The 24,224-nt window shown below is 40.4% G+C and overlaps 1 protein-coding gene across 4 annotated transcripts in view; it reads right to left on the reverse strand.

Annotated features, from left to right (window-relative positions):
• The window catches only part of RBMS1 (RNA binding motif single stranded interacting protein 1), a 121,598-nt gene that overhangs the window by 16,698 nt on the left and 80,676 nt on the right, over window positions 1-24,224 (reverse strand). For all 4 annotated transcript variants that reach the window (XM_035132434.2, XM_035132425.2, XM_035132416.2 and 1 more), the window contains exons 3-6: window positions 19,775-19,833; window positions 15,767-15,858; window positions 5,605-5,762; window positions 3,990-4,069 (exon numbers count right to left, since the gene is read on the reverse strand). In XM_035132434.2, coding sequence (XP_034988325.1) covers window positions 3,990-4,069; window positions 5,605-5,762; window positions 15,767-15,858; window positions 19,775-19,833 — 389 coding nt within the window. The remainder of the gene's footprint in view (window positions 1-3,989; window positions 4,070-5,604; window positions 5,763-15,766; window positions 15,859-19,774; window positions 19,834-24,224) is intronic.

A 24,224-nucleotide genomic window follows, 5' to 3' on the forward strand; every position in this document is an offset into this window, starting at 1 on the left:
TAGGGATCATTTGAAAGGGATCAAAAATAAAATTTGCCACTATCGTAATGCCCTTATTCAAATCTATGGTATAACTTCACCTGGAATACGGTGTACAATCTGGATCAGAAAGGATATTATAGAGCTGGGAAAAGTGCAGAAAACCAAAAACCAAAATGGCTGCAACTGGGCTAGTCCCACTATGAGGAAAAGTTACAATATCTTTTGGGGAGAGGCAGGGGAGTGAGTAAAGTGGGAAATGATAGACATTAAAAAAAGAAGGTAAGAGGTACGTTTTTATCCCACTCATACAGTATTAGGCCCCAGAGTCATCTAATGAAGATGACTGTTCGGATATTCAAAATGGCAAAAATGAAGTGCTTCTTCAAACAGCACACAGTTAAAACTATGGAATTTGCTACCATGAGTTAATGGAGGAGAATGCAATGGCTGCTAGTCAAGTTGGGGGGAAAAGATTGAGGCAAAAATATTCTAGCTCCACATATACATGGATGATGTCTGATCTGGTGGTGAGTGATGACTGATGGGGGAAGAACAGCAGGAGAGAGCTGTTGGGCTCCTATGCTTGCAGACTTCCCTTAGGCATCTGGTTGGCCTCTGAAGGAAACAGGATGTAAAAACATCCGGAGAGCACCAGGTAGTGGAAAGCTGCTTTAATGTAACCTGTGCCTGAGACTATGGCAGGAAGTGCAATCTTCAGAGTCGATCTGTTTGTGCACTCTGAAGTTTCAAACCCTACTAAAACTAAGTATGCACATATTTTTTTACCAGCTGGTCTAGTCTCCTTGGGTCTGCACAAGAATTTCCTGATCTGCTTCGCACTATCCAGGAGGCCAGACCTCCTTTCCTATAAAACTATTTAGCTATTCCACTTTCAGTTCCAGACTCTTGTTATTTTAGCTAAGCTGCACCATGACAACATGCTTTTCTTAAACAGATGTTCCTCTTCCTCCCACACCTATTCCATTGCCATCTTCTGGATTCTCCGTCCATTACAGCATTTCCCCCATCCAACTCACATTTGCCAATTTACCCTAATTTCTATTAAAGTTGGCGTTACATTTTCATGCTGCAGATTATTACTCGCCCTTTACCTGGGAAGAGCTTTGCTAATGGTGCATCTCATGAACTTGGGGGTGAAGCAATGCCTGCCCTCTCTCACAAACCCAAGAAACAAAGTGAAGGTCAAATGAGACAGATGACCGAAGAGACACATGGGGCTCCAGTAATATAACAAGGTCAGCTGAAGGCATATGTGTGTGCGCGCACATGTAATTATGAGGCAAGGAATGTGGTGTAGTGGAAAATGGCTTTGATAACCTGCTCTGAGAAAATGCTCATGCTGGGTAGCATACATTATGTGGTGGTCAGGGGTGGTCAGGGGAGAGGCCTCCATGTGGCACCACAAATAACCAACCATTCAAAATTATGCTGCAAATTCTATAACATCTGGGGAACTGCTATAGTTCAGTGGTACAGCATTTGCTTTGCATGCAGGAAAGTCCCAGGTTTAATCCTCGGTACCTCCAGTGCCCCACTATGAAGAATTAGCCATGTCCCTCCTAATAGCCTCAACCCAGATTTGTCACTAAGTCTGCTGCTATGTGTATAGGTAAAGGTAAAGGTGCCCCTGACCATCAGGTCCAGTCATGTCCGACTCTGGGGTTGCGGCGCTCATCTCGCTCTATAGGCCAAGGGAGTCGGCGTTTGTCCGCAGACAGCTTCCGGGTCATGTGGCCAGCATGACAAAGCTGCTTCTGGTGAACCAGAGCAGCACACGGAAACGCTGTTTACCTTCCCGCCGGAGCGGTCCCTATTTATCTACTTGCACTTTGATGTGCTTTCGAACTGCTAGGTGGGCAGGAGCTGGAACCGAACAACAGGAGCTCACCCCGTTGCAGGGATTCGAACCGCCAACCTTCTGATCAGCAAGCCCTAGACTCTGTGGCTTAACCCACAGCGCCACCTGGGTCCCTTGCTATTTGTATAGCTCCACCCAAATGGCCTCTAATGGCTTTGGAGATTGTTAAAGGCTAGTTCCTGTAATATGAGAACTGAGAGTTTCTTAGTAATGATAGGAGTATGGCACGGCAAGGATTAATTTACCTTGTCCCATCAAACTGTGTATTCTGCTGGTCAAAGTCAGGCTGCTCAAAAGTGGCTGGTTGCTAAGTCAGCCCAGTTACCTAAACAACAGGTGTTTGCAGTAACATCGGAAGTATATTATCTTTCTCTTTTTTTGCACTGGGGGCATCCTGGGAAATTCTACAATGAAACCTCATATTGAAGAATGTGTGGCTACCACCCACACCAGAGAGAGAGGGGGAGCGAGAGAGGGAGAGAGAACCAAAACATGGGATATAGTCTGAAGGTACATGAGGTCACGACCTTGCTGAAGTTCAGCTGGTCTGAGGATGGCCATTGCCTGGATGAACAATCACCAGTGAATCACATGTATGCAGCCTTGGGCTCCATGATGAAACAAAGACAGGATCAAAATAAAAATAAAGAATCCTTTCAGTAGCACCTTAGAGACCAACTAAGTTTGTCATAGGTATGAGCTTTCGTGTGCATGCACACTTCTTCAGATACCAAAGACAGGATATAAATGTAAGAAAAATAAATAAGTATGAATACCCTACCTTTGATTTCTTTCTTCACCTGAATTCTGACCATGCATGCTACCATGTCTCTTCTTTCTTATAGGATACAATTTTACCATCCCCAGAAAGTCAAAGAAAAGCACTATTTATTGTATAGTAAATTTCCTCTCTCACTTTGTTATTGTCTTCTGTCTTTCTGGTCATATTAATTTAATCCTATCCAGCAATAATCTGCTACTCCCTGGCAGAGGCTGATAGTAAAAGGGTGTTAACTCTTGGCTTCAAAAGAGCCCATAGTAAGAAGTGCAATCAATTATCATGAGCTGACAGCTTTCCCTCATAAGATGGGTTGGGACTCTCACAGCAGCAAATGAATAAATTAAGCTGCATTAGGAGAACGCCTTGTGGACCTTTCTTTGTTTCCTTGCTAATTTTTTTGCACTAGAAAGATGCAAGCTAATTTAGGCAGGAAGAGGGGGGATCTAAAATTATCATCTTCATCTGGTTCTATATTTGGGTATCAGGTTTTCCTATCAAGATTCATTCACCTTCAGCGCTACTGAACAAGCTCGCAAAGCCACAGGAAAAGGGGACTAATTAAAAATAGAAGCCTTATTTGTTCCCCTCCCTGCACACCTTATGTAGAACTATTTACAGCTGTTGGGAGGACCTGTGCCCAAAGCTTCAGAGCAATCCTTGTAAAGCAGTGGAATGTTACAATGCTCAGAGTAGCAATGGCCTATATTCAGGGTCTTCAATGTCCGGGCTCACATGGTTTTACAGAAAATGGGATAACTACAAGCACAGTAGTTGGATCACTGGAGTCAACAGCACCCTTAATCTATCTGCCCATACTCAGCAGCAGACTGGGGCTGTGTAAGACAAATTCAGAGAGCTACCTTCCCTTGTCAGAGTTACAGTATTCTCAGTGCTTCTCCTATTATATGCAAACCTCTATAATGTAAAGTAAATGCTGCTGTGATCACAGAAATACTACCAGCTATGTCCACTTGCTCAGTTCACAAGTTGCATGTGTCCTCATGAATGCACTCCGGGGATGATGGCTTGGATGTTCAAGTAAAGGTGTGTGAATTACCGGTAGTGTTGGATCTAGAAGCCCACTAGCCCACAGGGGAAGGACTCAAGGGAAAGGTAAGGAAGAAGAGATGTTTCCACATTCCTGAAATTTCTTCCTCGACCCCCCAAGGGCCTGAACAGCACAGAGTGTCCTTCCTCAGGGCTCCAGACAGTATGTAACATTGTAAGAGGGTTATTGTAGTGCTGTTCACCCTCCTTTTAGAAGTGGTGTTATGCAGGTACCACTTGCATAATCTAGTTACAGGAATCATTAGATTGTAACATTTTCAGAAGAATACGTAGACCTACCAGAAACTCCTGGGGGTGTTTTAATAAATTTCCCATTAAAATGAGCAATTACTGCTTCACATTTTTCTGTCGATTCCATCCTGTGTAAAAGACAAAAAAGAGATAACTGTGTAATATTAACTTGCACATGTTTTGCTTTCTTATTAGGTCACAATGACAAAGCCTCCAGCCCAGTTCAATCGTAATGACAAAATAAGGCTTGGGCAGTATGTGAATAAACTTATGACTTGTGCACTCCTTTCATCCCTTTGTGCACTATGATGTCTTTCCTCATGGCTTGCTGGCCATTGTTTGCCAGCACATGCAAAGAGGGCCAACTGCAGTTTTCTGACAAAAAGGGAGGCGGTGAATCTTAGTAGATGAACCCAAGGCTTGTTCCTGTGGTGCCAAACCAGGGAGAAAGGCCATAGCTCAGTGATAGAACACATGCTTTGAATGTAGTGTGTTCCTGGTTCACTCCCCAGAATGTATGGCTGGAAAATCTCCTTGAGAGATGCTATTGGTCAATATTGAGATGGATGGACCAGTGATCTGACTCATTATTAAGAAGCTTCCTATGGTTTATGTCTGTGTCCATATCTGTCTATCTCACTGTCTCTCCCTGGCTCCTCCTACAAGCTCTATGCAGTCCTTGCAACATTGTTGTATGTGTGTGAGAAGGATGCTTTAATTGTGTCTTTTGAAAAAAATTAATTTGGGGTATGTTTTGTGCTTTCCCCCAATCATTGCTCCACTATTAAAGACTGAAAGTAAACATTCAAATGACAATGTTTTTCTCATTGCACATTGGAACTATCTAAAAAGGAAATTCAACTTGTCTTGGGTACAGTTTTCCTTATTTAGTTTAACAGGATTCCTGTGTCTGTAATTACTAATTGAATTCAACTTCGTATATTACCTTTGTATGGATATGGCAATACTGGGTAATTATTTCTGAGTACCCATTGTGTAAGAACCCTTAAAACAACTGAGCCAATTAAAAACATGCAAAGAATAAGGCAGCAATATTAGGATTGGAATAGAAGGTAACTAACAACTTGTTTGATTGCAGTTTAATATTGTCTAATAAGTCAATATTGCCCTGGTGTCAGTCGTGTCCCACCTTTTAATTGCAAGAGAGCAATAAAATTCAAACTTCACCTTAAAGCAAAGGTGGTGTGAAAATCCTTTTTTCTTCAAAAGTCAAGGCCCCACACCCATTGCTCAGTCTTTACAAACCTCGTGCCCTTCAGCAGCTTTGGACTATAATTCCCATCAGCCCCAGCCACCATGCTGATTTAGAGTATAACATCTCATGTTCTTTAACCACAACCACCTTTAAATATACACTTTTGTCTTTTATGGCTGATACTTTAATAATAAGCTGTTGATGTCAATATTTGACATTTGAACAATTCTCTATTACAGTACTAATAGGTGTGTGCCATGCATCCTTGAATATTATTTGATGAATTAATATTTTGGTTAAATGATCAGTCCTACCATCTTTGTTTTGAGTTTCTTGTCATGGTAAAATACTGTTTTCTATTGCTAAGCACCTTCATTTTACTTTAACTATAATTGTTCTGAAGATACTATTCATGAAGCGATTTATAAAAGACAGCTACCATCGTACCTTGCAAAGCCAACCCCACGACTTGTGCCATTGGAATCACGAAGTATTCTTGTAGAGATAACTTGCCCAAAAGGTTTCAGCATATTCTCCAACTCTTGTTCATCCATTGAAAGTGGCAAATTGGAAATATATAGATTAGTTGGATCCTGCTCTTGTTGCTGAAAAAAAAGCAATAAAAATAATATTATTACTTTTTAGAAGAATATTGGAAATTTTGAACATAAAATTGTACCCATGAGACTTACTTTGCTGTGAAAGTCTCCACAATAAAGTGGTACCAACAGCAGTCAAAGCTAAATATGTAATTTTGAAGTCACTGAATAGCAGTCTCTCAAGACTTCCCTAGGAGATCAATGAAACTCTTCTAGAGAAACGGCTGTGGCCAAAATGTATGATTACATCTATTCATCGTTACTATCATTCACAGAATAAGCACTTCCTTCTTCTGACAACATAAGCCATTATCATCTCTAGAATTACATTCGTGGGAAAATCAATAGATAAAAAGGAATATATTTGCTGCACAATGGAAGGGCTTTTGCCATGCTGGATCCTGCATCCCTGAAAAAATTATCCCAATTTTAATCAGTTCACAAGTTCACTATTTCAAAAGTTCTGCAGAATAAAGTGGCTTTGCTCAGAGTTGGTAAATAAAAACCATGGCTCGGATTCAAAGATTCTGATGTACAAGTAGGAGACCCTTCTGCTCATAGGTTTTCTGTTGCCAATTTCCCCTCTAGAAATCCACCTCAGGACTTCTGTCCAACCCCCTGAAGCAAGCGAGGGCAGTTGTAGACAGAAAGGGAATCTGTATGTTTGCACTGGAGTATTTGGCTCTAACTTGTTTTACAAATCATGTTCGAGTGAGCTTGAGATAAAATAAAATAAAATAAAATAAAATAAAATAGAGCATGTATGATCAGGAGCTCTTTTTCTGTCTCCTGAAGCTGCCTTCCATATTTATATACACTATCTCATTCTCTCTTTGACAGGGAAGACTTAAGAAGTCATTGGCTCTATTTAAACATTATATAAAGATGCAGATTTATGAATAAACACATGACAACAGAATAGTACAAACACCCCCAAGGCGTTCATACAAAGCCGTAACAAATTTAAAGTGAGGGCAACTTCCATGCACGATCAGGCTCTGAGAATCCATTTAGCAAAGACTCATGAGAAGCACATGCTAGAAAGAAAGAAAGAAAGAAAGAAAGAAAGAAAGAAAGAAAGAAAGAAAGAAAGAAAGAGAAAAGAATAACATAGCAATGCTTTTAGGTAGAGAACACTTTTTGGCCTGTCCAAAAAATGCATCAGGCAGGAACACAGCAGTGGGTTTCTCAATGATGGCATCCACTTTATGCAATACAAAAAGCACCAACGGTGGTTTGTCTCAGTTACCTTTTAAATAACAAAAAAAATTTTTGGATAAGCATTCCCAGATCATTGATGCCAGCTTTTATTTCACCTTCCACACTGCATTGTGGATGTTTTATGATATTTTATAATACTGTTGTCCTGTTGCTCTTCCTGTAAAGATTTTTGAGATCATGTATCAAGATGTGCTGCTATGTTTCTGTTTTGAAGGGACTGTATTATTTTATTGCATTTATTATAGTTATGTTTAACACTGCACCGCATTGAATAATAAATTCAAGAAGTAAACTGGTCCTTGCAAAAGAAGATCTCCTGTGTTGGGCTTCTGCTAACAAAAATGGAGGGAAAGGTAACTTAGAACTAAAAGCTTTTGAGTCTGCTGAATTCACTTATTTGCTTTTCCTCAAGCATATCAAAACAAGGTTGATTTTAAGTTAGCGTTCTTCTGTATGTATTATGCATGTTATTATTCCTTAGGCACTCAAGGGGTTAAGTATCTAATAAGCATAAAGCTATGTTCAGCATTTATTAAGAAATGGGAACAGCCAGCCGTGAGCATCGACTTGAGAAGGGCAGGGGTGGCAAATGGGGGTGCGGAGTTGGAGAGAAGAGTAGTAACTGCATGGTGTAAAACTCCCAGTCATCATCTGAAACTAATTAACAAAAACTCCCTGTGTGTAGAACTGTTCCTAACATGCAAGAGGGGAAAAAAAAGGCCCAACAACTTGGCAGCATGATAAAACATCTGTTTTCTCTTCCATTGCAAAGGGTCACGGCTAACAGACAGCCATTCAGAAAACATGTGACCGAGGACTGTATGGAAGACCCTTTTGGCAAAAGGGATTCATTCCTAGCTGGCCTGGCTTCCCATGGAAGCAGTGCTCATGTGTATCACTGAAGATGATACACATGATACAGAGTTAAAAGTAAAACTATTCAGCTTCAGCTGCAGTGCTGTCAGTTACTGCTCTGACCCATTCAGCAAATGGGTTGAACTAGGCATCCATATATGGCAAAAAGGTTGCTTTATTTCTGGTCTGGAACAGCCACAAAAATGCATCAGTAAAAAAGAACTCCCAAGTCTACATGAGCTAATTATCAGGGCCCTCTCTCTTTAAAAAAATAAATAAATAAAATTAGCATGGTTATTGTTTTTGTTCATTGATCACAAGGAACTATTTAAAGGTACTTTGTTACAATGAATGCTGTTGTAATGCTAACAGCACGATTAATTGTTTAATCATATGGTTTTCGTCTTCACGCACATCCTGTTTTTCCTTTTAAAAAGTACATGAAGCATGAAGTTGAAATAATTGTGCTCCAAGACCGCTTAGAACACAGAGCTCACCCTTGAAATCACAATCTCTATAATTAGAAGTTTTCCCTCCTCCTGAACAAGTTGAAATACTAAGCCTCTTTTTTAAAAATGGTTGTATTTATTTAGTTTGGAATGGTGCCTCGTATTGCCTATATTGTGCAATAGGTGCACAAAATAGGAGGAAAGATAAGCAGAGGCAGAAAACATCATAACTGCAACAAAATTCATATGTTGTAGAAATTTGTATGGATGAATTGCAGCCACCGTGGGTATACCTCCTTGGCCTTTGAGGTCTGTGGGTGAATCCTTCATTCATGTTCCCAAATTTGTAGAGCCAAGTTGTAATATGAAGCTGGGCCTTTTTTTCTAGTTATCATGGAGTCTACATTGTGTAATTCTGTGTCTAGGAACATTGGCTATGTAGCCTCCTCTCATAGCTTCTGCTGATAAATTGTCATGCTTACAATAAAGCAATTGAAATTGATGGGTCTTATATTAGCCACAACTAACTTATTGATTTCAGTAGGTCTACTGTTAGCAAGGCTGGATCCAATCCAATCTGGCTGCTGTCATATAGGTGTCCCTCTCCTCTCACTTAATATTTTAACATTAACTGTTGCTTTAACAACTTTTGTTATGTTTTAATATACTTCCAAGCAGTTTTGCATTCTGTTTGCTCTGTAGAAAGGCTGTGACCCTCAGGAAGTTCCAAAAGATTAGTGGGGCATATTGCAGATTTCCTTAAAAGCCCATGTTAGTAGAAGCTCTCAGTATGCTGGGAGCACCAAAACAATATCCCAAGAAACACACCTTGCATTATCTAGTCAAATATAAAAAATGCCAGCAGAAGCAAAGTTAACATGGTATGGCAACATTTTCAGTAGGAATGATTGATAATCCTTTCTGGTTCATAGAACTTGATTACATTGCAATGGCAGGGGAGAAAGTGCCATGTATATCATGGTTCAGTATGTTACTTGCTTCCCAACAAGGGATATACATAGGTAGTGAAGTGAAATGATGCTCATGTAACTCTTTCAAAAACTTGCCACCTGAGGAAAGATTGCGCCCCCATCCCCCAAATGATCTAAGTATTGCAGGAGGAAACGTGTGTAGCAACCAACAATAATATGGGAGTCTTCGGCACATTAGTTCAATCATGACCAAATTATTCCCCAGCTTGCAACTCAGTGCTGACAATCACAATCTAGTACCTCATTCATTCATTCACTGCATTCATATATGCCAGGGTAGGCAACCTAAGGCCCATGGGCCAGGCGTCATAGCAGAACTGTTTAACCCTTTAGCAGCTCTGATACTCTTCACAGATATATGCCTTTCTGTGTGGGTGCCCAAGGCAGATTATGATTCTAAAGGACTAAAACAAAGTTAGCTCGATGGGAGGGGACAGTCCCACTGGAGCAGGCCCTAATGTTGTCTGTGCCTGCCTCCCTAGCCCAGGCATACCCAAACTTCGACCCTCCAGATGTTTTGGACTACAATTCCCATCTTCCCCGACCACTGGTCCTGTTAGCTAGGGATCATGGGAGTTGTAGGCCAAAACATCTGGAGGGCCGCAGTTTGGGGATGCCTGCCCTAGCCTCTTCTTCCTCCTCACAGGGAAGACTGTGCCGGAAGAGAAGTCTTAACCTCATAGAGCTTAGCACAGGCACCCCCAAGATGTTTTGGCCTACAACTCCCATGATCCCTAGCTAACAGGACCAGTGATCAGGGATTATGGGAACTGTAGTCCAAAACATCTGGAGGGCCGGAGTTTGGCGGTGCCTGGCTTAGCACAAGATCCCTCGATTCAATTCCATCACGGAACTTTCAGCACTGCTACTAGAAAGCTTCACTGAAACAGAAAAATGGTGTGCCATTCATACTGGTCTTAAATCTATGTATGAACACAAAAGACAGTATCTGCTTCCTGATTATTGTAGCATTCAAACAAGACAAGCAGCATGGCTGAAAGGGGCCTTTATTTTTCGCTAGACTATGGTACAAGAACATAGCTGAGCAAATCTGAAACAGGGTTTCTTTTCAATTCATGAGAATGGAGACATTCCTAAGTGCCTTTTGGATAAGAGGACAACCCTTTGTATGAAGATGTTCAGGGCTTTGTTAAGAAAACAATGCAATGAGACCTTTTAGAAGCTCCACGTGTATTCCACTAACTTTATTTGAGAGGACCACAAAAGCCAAAAGCATTCATGGAAAAAAAATCAAAATAAATACTTTTCATTTTGTAAGAGGAACTCTCAATTAATTAAATTGATGGGCATATACTGTAGGCATGTTCAGACCTCATTTTAACATTACATTGAGCTCATGGAAATTAGGTGGAGTAGGCAAACTAACACAATAAACTTAAGAAGTACACTTGAGTTCACGTAACATGAATCCAAGAGACCAAGCAGTGGTCCAGAGTAAGTATGTTGTAAGAGATATCTCACTCTTCTGTCTACGCCCGGTGATGTTCTGGTGTTTATGTAAATATAATTGTGTGTGTATGTCATGATATTAGAGTAATTAAAGTAAATGCGTAGGTATTTATGGTATGTAAGTTAAGGTATGTGTTAGGCTGGGAGAAGGAGAGAGTTCTTGGAATGCTGGAAGTGAGTGGTGACTGAATAGAAGTTTGAGAAGGAGCCGCAACACTGGTGCGAGACTGTTCAAAGAATAAGTTGAGTTTCAGACTGGGTGGTAGTTGGAGTGAGAACTGGAGGTGTTTAGATAGTGTTTGGGTGGTGGTAGCAGGGTTGGTGGAATAGAATAGTATTAGCACTACATAACCATTGCTTTATATGTAACAAAGTACTGTTAAAAAAAAGATAAAACATAACAGAAACCATACCCTTCTGTGCACTAAGTGATCACATAACTTCTGTTTTAATAAAATTATTGTATTGCACCACATGCCACTTATTACATTAGAGATGGGAAGGATTCAGGTACATCGTATGTGGGTTGGCAGTAAGATTAAAGGGAGTTTACAGAAAGCCATTAGAAGCCCAGCTCAGAGCTGTACCCTTTGCAATGAATGAGAAGGTGGTAGAGGGGAGTAAGGAGATTAGTCTGCCAGATGACAAAAGCAACATAGGAACAGGACAGAAAATACCATAACCCTAAATGAAACTGCTAAGGGCCCACAGGGAAAACTTTAAGCTGTCTCATAAGCAATTTGTTTATAAAAGCAAACATACTATATATTTTAAGATTACACAGCACACCCAGATATCAAGATACAGCATCAATAGCCGTTATTAAAAATAGGAAATGTTTTGTTGAACAGCAAACACATTAAAATGTCATCTCCTGAACCCTGTCATTTATATAACAATGTTGTCAGCTGTCTAACTTTATAGCCCTGACCCCTTTAAGCAGCCAACATAACGGTAAATTATGGTTCCTTGCATTACACAAAAAATTAAGCTTTACCTATGGGCTAAAACTAGATTTCCTTCTTGACACAGGTTAGTAAACATGGTGCTCAGTCTACAGCAAACTAGATGTACGGGTTCTAGGCTAGTGTTCTCTCTGACATGTTAGCTTTCTGTGTGAGGAGATTTTCAAAATAAGCAAGCAAAGGAACCTTGAACCTTGTAAGCTTCTGTCTGCAATGGTTCAAACCACACACAGATTTATCCTCTCCGTCAGACTAGGTCCAGGCCTATAATCTAGAAAATGTAGTCTCTGCATGCCTGAACCAGGATGACATCTCTGGTTAGCAGAGGCGTAGCAAGCCCAGGTGGTACCTGGTGTGGAATTTGTCACCCCTCCACGCTGCTTTGCCGAGGCGCTGGCAAAGCTGCACCCTCTTGGGAGCCAAGGCTCCTATCCGTCCTCCTCAATCCCTCCCTGGCTTGCTGTAAAGTGGCAAAGCGGGAGCCGCTTACAGCGAGCCAGGGTGGGAGGGAGGCTGGGAGGGGGGGGCTGGCTCACTGTAAGTGGCTCCTGCTTTGCCGCTTTACAGCAAACCGGGCAGGGAGGGGGAGCAGTGGCTCCGGTCCGCCTCTCCCTGGCTTGTTGTAAAGCGGCAAAGCAGGAGCCGCTTACAGCAAGCCAGGGAGGTAGGGAGGCTGGGAGGGGCAAGATCCTCTGCTGGCGGCTGCACCCACGAATAGAGGATCCTCTACATGCAGCTGTGGCAGCGTGATGTCTGCTCACGCTGCCGTGGTGGGGCACCGCCTTGTCACCCCCGGAGACGTGCCACCGGGAGCGCACCGCCCTCACCGCCCCCCCCCCGTTGCGACGCCACTGCTGGTTAGCCAACTCTGCTATTCACATGTGAAGTACATTTTCCTTTCTCTCCCCTTTGCTGACAGAAACTCTGCTCATTCCGAATACTATGGCATTAATGCTTATTACCCTTCATATATTATAAGGGTGATGAAACACATACACATAGTTCTGAGCACTGTTGCCTTTTCAGATTTCTATCCTCTTGTACCTCCAACTTCTGTTTGAAATTTAAGAGCATACCCACAAACACATTGCTGCTATTGAAAGCATCACCACCCAAATTCACACAAAGAGGGCTCCTTAACATTGGAGACAAATGTGCACTATTTCCAGTTTTTGTTTTGTATGTGCCTCTCACCCCTCACGTCCCTAGATATTAAATATTATGACACCACTATTAACACAGAAACCCACAGAACAGCCATAACGCAAGAAAAAAATCTAGTAAGAGCAAGTGTACATGCATGTGATAAAATGTGCATTAAGTAATAGACATATGGTTTTCATTTTGCTGTCCTGGAACTAATCCAAGGACATTTCAGGTTATTAGCTCCACTGTTCCTCAGTGGAGAATTTGGAAAAATATTGCCTAAGCTGAAAAAAGCCACCCTGGTTTATACATTACTCAAGAAGCAGCAGAATGGACAAGAAAGGTGTGCCAGATTAGTTTCATATTTAATCATTCTGAGGGGCTCTCACATTATTTAGTCACTTGAATATTTTAGAAAGTACTATGCTTTCAAACTTGGAAGGATAGGCTTTAATGAATAATTGCAATATATGTGCAGAAGATCTGCATCACTCATAGTTTACAATAGTTCCCATTATTGACAGCTGCCTGTATTATAATCTGTCACAACTGCACAAAGATAAGGACCCAGACAGCAAAAGATTGGAGGATCAAAACATGGGAAATAGTAAATACAATAAAGTTAACTAACCTTGTGGAAAAGTGAGGTATGTGCATAATATATTAGTGTACCAGAGTACAGGAGAACATACTTTTCAGGATGTTGCAAGTCACTTAAGAAATTATATATATTCTGTTTAGGTCAACAGTATTGTTGGAATAGATTTGCTATTACAATGTGTTGGCAGCCGATGACCATGCATCCCAGAGAGTTCTGTTACCTTTATATCTATACCATTATGTCTATACCATTAATGTATCTCTTTGGTTGTAATTATATTTTGACTGGCTTATAGTTTGATAACAACAAGAGCAACCACCACCAATGGCTCCCACTTTCTGGTCTTATGAAAGTTTGACATATAAATAAAGACTATTTACACTGCTCTATTCTAACTCTGCAAAGATTCACACTCTTCAGCCATTTTCTACTTCTTTCATTTCAAATGCCATTAATGCAGAGGTAAACGCTGAATTACCATTGGAAGTGCATGCATGTTTTATTTCATCCATGTTCAAATATATGAAAGGATGTCATATGGAGGAGGGAGAAAGGTTGTTTTCTGCTGCTCCAGAGAAGTGGACACGGAGCAATAGATTCAAACTTCAAGAAAGAAGATTCCACCTAAACATTAGGAAGAACTTCCTGACAGTAAGAGCTGTTCGGCAGTGGAATTTGCTACCAAGGAGTGTGGTGGAGTCTCCTTCTTTGGAGGTCTTTAAGCAGAGGCTTGACAGCCATATGTCAAGAATGCTTTGATGGTGTTTCCTGCTTGGCAGGGGGTTGGACTGGATGGCCCTTGTGGTCTCTTCCAACTCTATGATTCTATGATTCTAAGTGGGGGAATATGCTTTAGATAAAATACTGTAAAGTGTTTTGCTGCTATAACCAATACAAAATTTTCCAGGAAATGGCAGGGACTTTCTATTTAATGAAGTTCAGATTCTGAAGAAAGTCCCCACCCCCCACCCCGCTGTTCAGTTCTTTCCACAAGAGTGCTCTTTCTCCTAATTTATATGCATTCTGTTGGCAATCTTTGGCCTTTGTAAAATGGGAACATTTGTAGCATTACTCAGGCTGACTTGGGTTTTATCAGATTACGTTTCCTTTGGTGGCTGAAAAGGCTGGTTCTAGATCAGCAGAACCTGACAAAAATACCGCAATTTATTTTTTTGTGAGTGAACCATGCCTGACATTTGGCTTCCTCCATCTCCAAAGTAAGCCATTTTTCCCAGTCCAAGTTCCATATGCTAGGCTGGAGTTGCAATTATTTACAAGAATTTGCCACTCACTGCTTTATATTTGCAAGCATCTTCATACTGGAGTACTATATGACCTCAGAACACTGGTTGTCATACTATAGAGCTTGGTCCTTTGGTTCCTGATTAACTTGCATATTATACACATAACCAAGTCAACATACCTGTCTTTTGGGGGAGTAAGAAGGGTGATGGGTAAATAGGCCTTAACGAGGACAACTGCACTTCCCCCCAAATATAAATGCAGCATAAACAGCAGAGTTGAAAACTGTTGTGTTCCATCTTTTGAAAACAAGAAACAACGCATGTTTCATTGTCATAACAAGCTGCTGAGAATATGTGCCTGGTAGTGACATAATTTTTGTCTTGATGGTTAGCTTAGTATTACAAGTGGCACCTGCTGAGCAGTCTGTCTTCACTGGGCTGTTTGGAGATTTCATCTTCCCTTACTTTTCTTCCTAAAGGTTTGTTGTTGCAAACCTTGGGGTTTCCCCTCCTCTACTGATACCTCCTTTCTCTGCGTTGTTGTGCTGTTTTGGCTACATTAAGCAACAACACTCATGCCTGAAGAGTGGAATTAGAGGGAAAGATTCCAGGCATGCTCTGTAAGGTAGCCAAAAGTGGTGACTACTTCCTGAGTAAAGTGTTTAGTTTCTCTTCAAGTGACAAATTGTCATCACTATAGATCTATGGTATCAAAATCTAACTACCCCAGGAGTAGTCCTGTCAAAAGTCATCCTAGGCGATGGTTTAAGACCTTGCCCCATGAGCATGTTTTGTTTTTAAAATGATGGAGGACTTCAAGTACACATGAGTAGGTCCATGATGAGAAGACATTAATTTCATGCCAGGAAGGATCCACTATCACCAGAGTGTAGAGCAGGGGTGAGGAATCTGTTGCCCTCCAGGTGTTGCTGGACTACAACTCTTTTATCATCCCCAGCCAATATGGTCAGCAGTGAGGGATGATGGGAGTTCAAAAGTCCAACAATAACTGGAGGCCAGAAGTTTCTGGGGTTACTCTAAAAGTGGTCCAAATGCATTTATCTTACCTTTGCCATCTGTGCTTGGACTCCAGTGGCCTTCAGAGCGGATACTGCTTTCTGAGCTGCGGCTGGACTGTCAAAGTCTACAAAACCATAACCTGGAATTTAAAACATCGCTTATTTATTGGGTGAGAAAAGCCTAAATCTTCACTTTCAATTTCATCTGAAAGCTTAAGGGCAGTGGCTTATAATGTGCATGTTTTATTTCATCCTCATAACCACCCCCTGAAAAATTAGGATGAGGAAATAGTGTCTATGAAAGCACACACTGCATCGTTTTCCTGAGCTTCCAGAAGGCTTTTTTTCCCTTTAACAGTTTCTACTGTACAATTCACTAGAAAAGAGATGTTGTCTTAGTTTGAAACATTTCATATTGCAAAAAACAAATATCTGAGACATTTGTTTGGATTTGGTTGTTTATTGGCACATGCTCCATTTACTGCCTATAATGATTCCTTGTTCAGTGCCATATATAAGGCTATCACTTGTAGCCTTTTACAAAAATTGTATATGCACATTATTCGCACATCTACTGAATATACAATATACAATGGGCATTCATCCATGAATGGTGATATCTCATCATGAAGACAATGCCCAAATGTATTTAGCCCATATTTGTTGCTAACCCTTATTTGCACCGAAATATGACTGCAATATCACTAAATACAACAATCTGCTTATCGAGATTTTTTTAAATAAAAAAATAAACATGCTATTCTTGGGCTGGTTCATACTTGCACCATGTATTCATGGTTTAGTGCTTATGTTGGCAAGCTTCTGAGAGATTTAGCAAGGAGTAGGGCCTGCATGCTCCCCATCACCCACATGGCAAAGACTAGTTTGAAAGAACCATGGGTGAGCAACATGCATGAACCAAGAATCCTGGTTTAAAACAAGCAACAGGCGGTTACAACAAGCCAGCTTCATAAACCATGGTTTGAAGTGGGCTTATTTAGCAACTAATCATTGGTTGTTGTAAACCGGGGTGTAATACGAAGCAGATATTCTTTGAAACGAAAAGTAAATTAGGAAGATGCAGCCATGCAGGAAGATGTGAGGAAGTGGATGTGTCCGAGCTCATTAAAGCTTGCTCATGGTTTTGAGTGCTTTGTGCAGACCAGCAGATTTTCACTACATGCAGTTAAATTAAAAGGAGGAATGCACGCTGTCTGCTTGGGTGGACACACTCAGTGCAGTCATCCTAGATGGGAATTTGGAAATCTTTATTAAACCCAGTCAAGAATTAGATGGCAACTGGGAGTGCCCCCATATACTATATTAAAGAGACTTGTTTTGCAACTTATTATATGTTCTTTATTGATGAAGTTCGTGATGGTAAAACAGAGGGGATTAAGCAGTCTTTTCGATGGTGGAACCCATACCCTTCCCTGAGCAATAAGTTGCTGAATACCCTTTTATTTACTTTTGCCTTTGTTGGCCCTTGATGTCCATTGTTACAAGTTTAAATCTATTTGGAATATAGGTTGTGTTTTGGATTTTAATTTTATTGTACATTGTTGTTGGTGTTTTTTTTTTACTGTAGTGCATTTTCCCAACTATCAGAAATGTTTGAAATTAAGTATTTGATTAAAAGGGAGAAAGTCAACAAAGCCCTTTTTATACGCCTCAAATATGACATTTAAAGAAATGCAAAGCTATACTTTGATTTTTTTTAAAAAAAAATCACAGTAGATAGCATCCAACAAAGTAGTTCCATTAGTGCAAAGATTTCCATTTGTTCAATGGAACTTTCCCTCCATCTCTTCTCCTAGGGTAACATTCCCAACTTTGCTCTTGAGTATACAGGGCTAAGAGCAGGAGGTGAATTTTCACTGTGCAGTCCAAAGTCCTTGTGATTACAGAGCTACTTCCCCAATATTTAGAATGTGTGTGTGTGTGTGTGTGTGTGTGTGTGTGTGTGTGTGTGTATATATATATATATATATATATATATATATATATATATATATATATATACCCTGTTTCTCATATTTTAAGACATACCCATAAAATAAGCCATAGCAGGATTTTTAAGCATTCAAGGAATATAAGCCATACCCCGAAAATAAGACATAGTGATAGGCGCAGTAGCAATGCCAGCTGCGGCAGGAGGAGGAGGAAAAAAATAAGACATCCCTTGAAAATAAGCCATAGTGTGTTTTTTTGAGGAAAAAATAAATATAAGACATGTCTTATAATATGAGAAACATGGTATATATATTCTAAATAATATATAATATAATAAATATATATATATTTAATATATTTAGATATTGTAAGATTAAGTTTTATTCTCTTAAGAAAAATGAAGATACTATGCTGTTTCCACTACAGTTGCAACCTTGGTTTTTGAACAGCTTAGTTCTCGAACGTTTTGGCTTCTAAATGCTGCAAACCCAGAAGTGACTGTTCCGGTTTGCGAACTATTATCAGAAGCAGAACGTACGGCAGGGCTCCTGAGGCTTCCGATTGTCTGCAGGAGCTTCCTGCAGCCAATCAGAAGCCGTGCTTTGTTTTCCAAATGTTTTGGAAGTTGAACGGACTTCCAGAATGGATTCCGTCCAACTTCCAAGGTACGACTGTAGTGGCCTTCTGCAAATGGAAGGAGTCTTTCCATTCGCAGAAGAGTCTTTGTTCTAGCACATGCCTTTGTTAATGAAAGAGCAAGAGAGATGGTTTGTGCAGATTCCACCTTCCATCTGCACGTATCTTCCACACTGTTCTGGATGGTCCACACAACCTCCTGGGAAGAGACCCCTCACATGAAGTGAAGGATTGCTGCACAACAATTTAGTACAAAACTATCCAATAAAGAAGAAGGATAACATATGACAATTACAGTAAGCAGGACTCATTTGACTAGTATCAAAGGCCAGCGGAAGCTTGAGTAAGCTCACTACAGTTGCCTGCTGTATGTAGGTGGGAAGGTACTTTGTCATCCTAACACTGCAATCCTATACATGTTTATTCAGGTGAAGTCCCACTGAATTCAGTGGGACACTCCCACAAATGGGTATAGGACTGCAGCCTAATTCAGTTTAAGTAATTCCTGTTTTCAAACACTGGATACATCTGAGCATCAAGTTTAGCATCAGCATGAAAATAATGTGGACAAATCCAATTAATAGAATCTCTTTTGAGATTAAAATCCTCTGTATGTGTTCTGAAATAACTGGCTTTTTACCACCAGCCTTTGAGTAAAATGTTTGGGTTCGGTTAATGATGAGCTTTCACTTTCTTTGTTCTTGCTTGTCAACTTTGTCCCTAATAGTGGAGGGAGTAAATATTAGCCTTGCTAAGTTGGCAGATGTTTTTCCTGTGCTTAGAGTGGTGTTCCTCCCCTTTTGGAAAGAGGGGCTGCAACCTGATATGTCAGTGTTTGCCATTACGTTCCACCCACCACTCATTCTGTTAGGAAATGATCTAATCATAATTACACTGAAGGTCACCAAACTAAATTAATGCACCCGGTGTCTCAGAAAGAAGTTTATTGTTTCCCCCCCAGCTATAATTATGTCAGTGAAAATGAAACCCTTCCCCCCCTCTGCTCCATTATATTCAAAAAGAAACAGAACACAAATACAATTAGAGGATTGGAACATGCAATTAAGAACTGCTTAACACTACTTCGTCCTAATTAATAAAGCCAATTTACACAATATGTAATCTTTTCAGATACTTTCTGCCTTCAAATGGTCCTTTGTAAAGAGTTCTCATCTCGGCAGGCTAAGGGGGAGTGGAAGCATTTCAAACCTCCCTTTCTTCTTTGAAGCTGAGGCTAAATGGCAAACAGTGCCATGTATGTTAAATTTGACTGAAGTCATCTGAAGTTTTGGCACTCTCTTTGTAGGGCTGGGTACATTCCAGATCTACTAGGGAACAAATGCTTCAGAGTAATGCATGGCAAGACCGTGTGTGTGTGTGTGTGTGTGTGTGTGTGTGTGGTGTGTTTAAAGCAAATTTTAAAGGATATTAAATCAAAAATTGAAAAAGAATTAACAAGGAACATACCTTTGCATTTGTTTGTCGTTTTATCCAAAATAGCTTTCGTAGACACAATTTTCCCATATCTAAAAAATTTTTTCATAAAAGGAAGAAAGCAGAAGTTACACTTACAAAATTCCAGTACTAAGAATGAAACTGCAGTACTACTGTGCAACCCTGCACTTGTGAAAATACATTTACTCAATTGCTTTAACCTCCAAAAAAAGATAGAAAAACAGTACTGCCCAACAACCCAATCCTACCCATGGCTGCAGTGGCCTGAGTACACAACAGGGCTTTGGATCAGACCAGCAATAGTGGCACTCACTGTGCCTACTTTCTATTAAACATAAGGTGGGGGGACATGCTTCAACTCCTTTATATTATGTAATACTGCATTTGTGGACCAGAACAGCTGGATTCCATCCTTTGTCCTTAAATTTTATCTGTAGTACTCCAAAGCATTACATTTTGGATTTTTTTTGTTCCCATTTTTGATACTTGAGGGTAGTAGAGAGAAGGTGCAGTCCACAACATTTGGAGGGAATGTCCACTCCTGGTATAGACATTATGTAGCTAGATGGAAAAATGATCCGACTTGATAGAAGGAAAAGTCCTTCTTATGTTCCATCAATTAGACTCAAGATCTGGGCTCTGATCACAGTGAAGCCTGCTTAGTTTTATGTGCTCTAAGACATGTGCTTCATGCGGCTGTTGCATGAAAGCTGCACTTCAGGTTTATAGTACACTGCAATAAGGTACAGTAATAAACACAGCATAAAATTGTCCTTTATTTCCTGATAAATTTATCAAGAAATAGGCAGACTAAAAATATAAACTCACAGTAGGAACCCTTCCATTGCATTGCTGCAACAGAAAACCTGTGTTTTCAGGGCTACGAGCGAATAAACATTTTTTTTAAAATCTTTTATCTAGTGGCATAATAATGCCCACTTTCAAGTTTTCCAAGGAAGATGCAGGCCAGTAATACAGGGGTGGTAGTCTCCTTTCAGATGCTAGGTGCAGATGTATAAAATTTATAGAAATTTTGAAACCAGGGGGGCATTTCCCCTCCTGGTTTGTGGGGGGGAAGGAATGGAAATCTTAGAGAAAATAGGAAAATATGCATTTTTAACACCTTTTACAGATCAAAAGCCACTAGGTTTGTCATATAATTATCATGTTTGGAAAGTAAAAGTACAGTTCATTTATACAATACTTACAATTTAAATTCCTCAATTTTATCCCTACATTAAAACAAATTATTATGTATTTTGGAATACATAATGATTGGAATACACAGTCTCCACAGTGCCAAGCAGACATAAAGCTTTCATTGCAATAAAAATAGGGTTTTATTCTGGATTGTTCTATTTCATGTTTTAATGTGTTGTAAACTGTTTTGAGATTTGTTCTTTGAAATATAAAGCAGTATAGAAATGAAGTGAATAATAATAATAATAATAAAGACCACATGAAAAAACAAACAAACAAAAACGGCACCTAGACATTCCATTTTGGCGACTGTTTATGGTGCCATTTGGTGCATATATATCTGGGGATGATGAATGAACTAGGGAGGAGATGGATCATTCTGAAACACTTTTTGGACTTACACATACTTCTTGCTTCAAAAATAAATTCTTCAAAGGAGCAGCGCACATTCCTGCAAGAGGAAATTGTGCCCTTTCTGGTGGGTGGGGGACTGGAGGCAAGAGGTGCCAGGTCAGCAGCAGCTGCTGACTAGCTCAATGTACCCCACATGGACGTGGACTTATTATGTCATAGCTCCATGCCCACATGGGATGCTGCTGGCCAATAAGCAGCTGTGTGCCTGCACTACGGTGACCTATCTGCCCTCACACTGCTCAAGTCACCAACTGGTAATGTCATGTCCATGTCGTCAGCTACCACCTCTCATTTCTGCTAACATTATCTCGCATAAGAAAAGCCCTGCTGGATCAGGCCAATGGCCCATCTAGTCCCGCATGTTGTTTGTACAGCAAGCAAACAGATGCTTGTTGGAAACCTGCAAGCAGGATTCAAGCAGGAGAGACCTCCTCCACCCCCTCCCTTTGGTTTCCAGCATCCGATTTTCAGAAGCATTCTGCCTCCAACCATGGCTGGTGCCTAGCAGCTGGCATAGAACTGGTGCAGACCAGAGGAATCTGACTGTTCAATGTCGCTCAGAAGTGATGTTTTAAATATATTTTTAAATGGCTTTGTTGAAACTCCACAAACCTATACAATAAATCAAATCAAATATATGGCCAGCATCTTTTTTTTTTTACAGATAGTTGTACATTTGTTCCCAATAAAATTAACAGTCAATTTCTTTGGAAGATTCTATCACTATCATCTATCTTCTCTGCACAGAATGTGTTGATTATGAGAAGAGCAGAAGATCCATGCATTTTGTTTTCAGGGCCGGCCCTACGGCCAGGCTGGGTGGCGCAGGGCACCACGGCACTGGCCCGCTGGCTGGCTGGTCCACCGCGCAGCTGCACCTGTGCTGTGCCCACCCGCCCACCGCGCTGGGAAACGGGGCGGGAGGGCGCCGGAGAGATCCAGCGCACCACGGCGCCAGGGGCGCTTAAGACAGCCCTGTTTGTTTTCCCACTCCTAGACACTTGGAATTTCCTCCAACCTCTAGTATTTTTCATAAGTTCCCTGCTACCATAAACAAGCATGATTACACCCCACCTCTCTCTTCAGTTGTTTTTTTTTTAAATAAATTGGAAGGAAAACATAATCAACATCTATTAAAGAGTATTATACAAACCACATTCCCAATCATCACAGCAATACTTTTATTTAATTGGGCACATTCAGTCTTGAAGCAGCTTTATACAAATACCAAAAAAATAAAAAAATAAAAATCAGCATCATGAAATATTTTACGGTGATGTGGATCCTTAACAGTCAACCATGATTACAGTCTTACCTTGGAAGTTGAATGGAATCCGTTCTGAAAGTCTATTCGACTCCGAAAACGTTCAAAAACCAAATCGTGGCTTCTGATTGGCTGCAGGAAGGTCCTGCAGCCAATCAGAAGCTGCAGAAGCCCCATCGGATGCTGGGGGTTCCCAAAGAACATTTGCAAACCAGAACAATCACTTCCAGTTAGGAAGGGAGGAGGGAGAGTGCAAACAAAGCAGGAGACAAGGTGCCTGAAAATTATCTGCAAATTATCTGCAAAATATCTGGTTACAGGTAGGTAGCCGTGTTGGTCTGGGTCGAAGTAAAATAAAAAAATTCCTTCAGTAGCACCTTAAAGACCAACTAAGTTTTTATTTTGGTATGAGCTTTCGTGTGCATGCACACTTCTGTTCAGCTGAGCTGCCCCCTGGGAAGCTGTCAAGTCTCCACCTTTTGTTCAAAGGTATATTGCCTTGTCAAAACACTTATCACAATGTTATTTCAATACAGTGCCGGTATCCAACAGTATGGCGATTTATCACACAACCGAGGTGTGTGTGTTTGTGTGTGTGTACATATATAATGTAAATAAGGGTTTATTACATATGCATTCTCTATCTGCTCTTTCATTTATTCCCCTATAGCTAACATTTTCACACCTCTTCTTGAGCTTCATAATTTTATATTTTTCTCTCTATAAATCTTTATGGATTGTTTCACATTCTACAACCCTTTCAATAAAAAAGGGGAAGGGAAGGCTGTATATGTAAGCATACTTTCTACTGCATGTAACACAATAGAACAGCAGCATATGCAACTCTTTCTGCTGTTTTCAAGTCCAGATTACTTTTAAGTAACATCACTCAAGGTACTTTACTTTAAATTAAATACTTTAATAAGCATAGTGTCTTGGAATGTGTTAATCACACAAGAAATACAAGTCAAACCAGTTTCACATCACATAAAAAAAGTGAATGGGAAGCCACATCCCTGCACTATTCCTTTTACAATGGAAGCATCTAGACAAGTCAAGAACAACAAATGCATACTTCAATAAATCATTCCCAAATCCTCCAAGGGAAACATTTTGTCAAGTCAGGTGTATGTAGCATGTGGCTGGAATACTATGGCACATTATCACCCCACCTTTCTTCTAAGAAGTTCCATGTGATGTAGTTGGGGGTTCTCTCTTGTTAACCACAGCAACTACCCTATGAGGCAAGTCGCTGCAATTTATCCAAGGCCACCCAGTGAGCTTGATAGCTCAAGCAAGAATTTCATCTGAGCTACAAAACAACAAACTCTAACCACTGCAGCATACGTAGAAGCTGGTTCTGTTGCACAAAGTATTTCAAGGAACACGTAAGAAATGTAGGCAACTCTAAAGACTCAACTCTCACTCTTCACCTTTTTGCTATCAGCCTCATGTGATAAAATGGACAGAACTCAACCCTATTTTGTTTATGCAGTGTTCAATTTATTCTATTCACTTTCAAACTACATTTTGTAAGTCTGTCATTCTCAATTACTTTCACCAATGTCAATGGCCTTTCATAAG

This window comes from Zootoca vivipara, chromosome 1 (assembly GCF_963506605.1).
Source record: "Zootoca vivipara chromosome 1, rZooViv1.1, whole genome shotgun sequence".
NCBI classification, from domain to species: domain Eukaryota; kingdom Metazoa; phylum Chordata; class Lepidosauria; order Squamata; family Lacertidae; genus Zootoca; species Zootoca vivipara.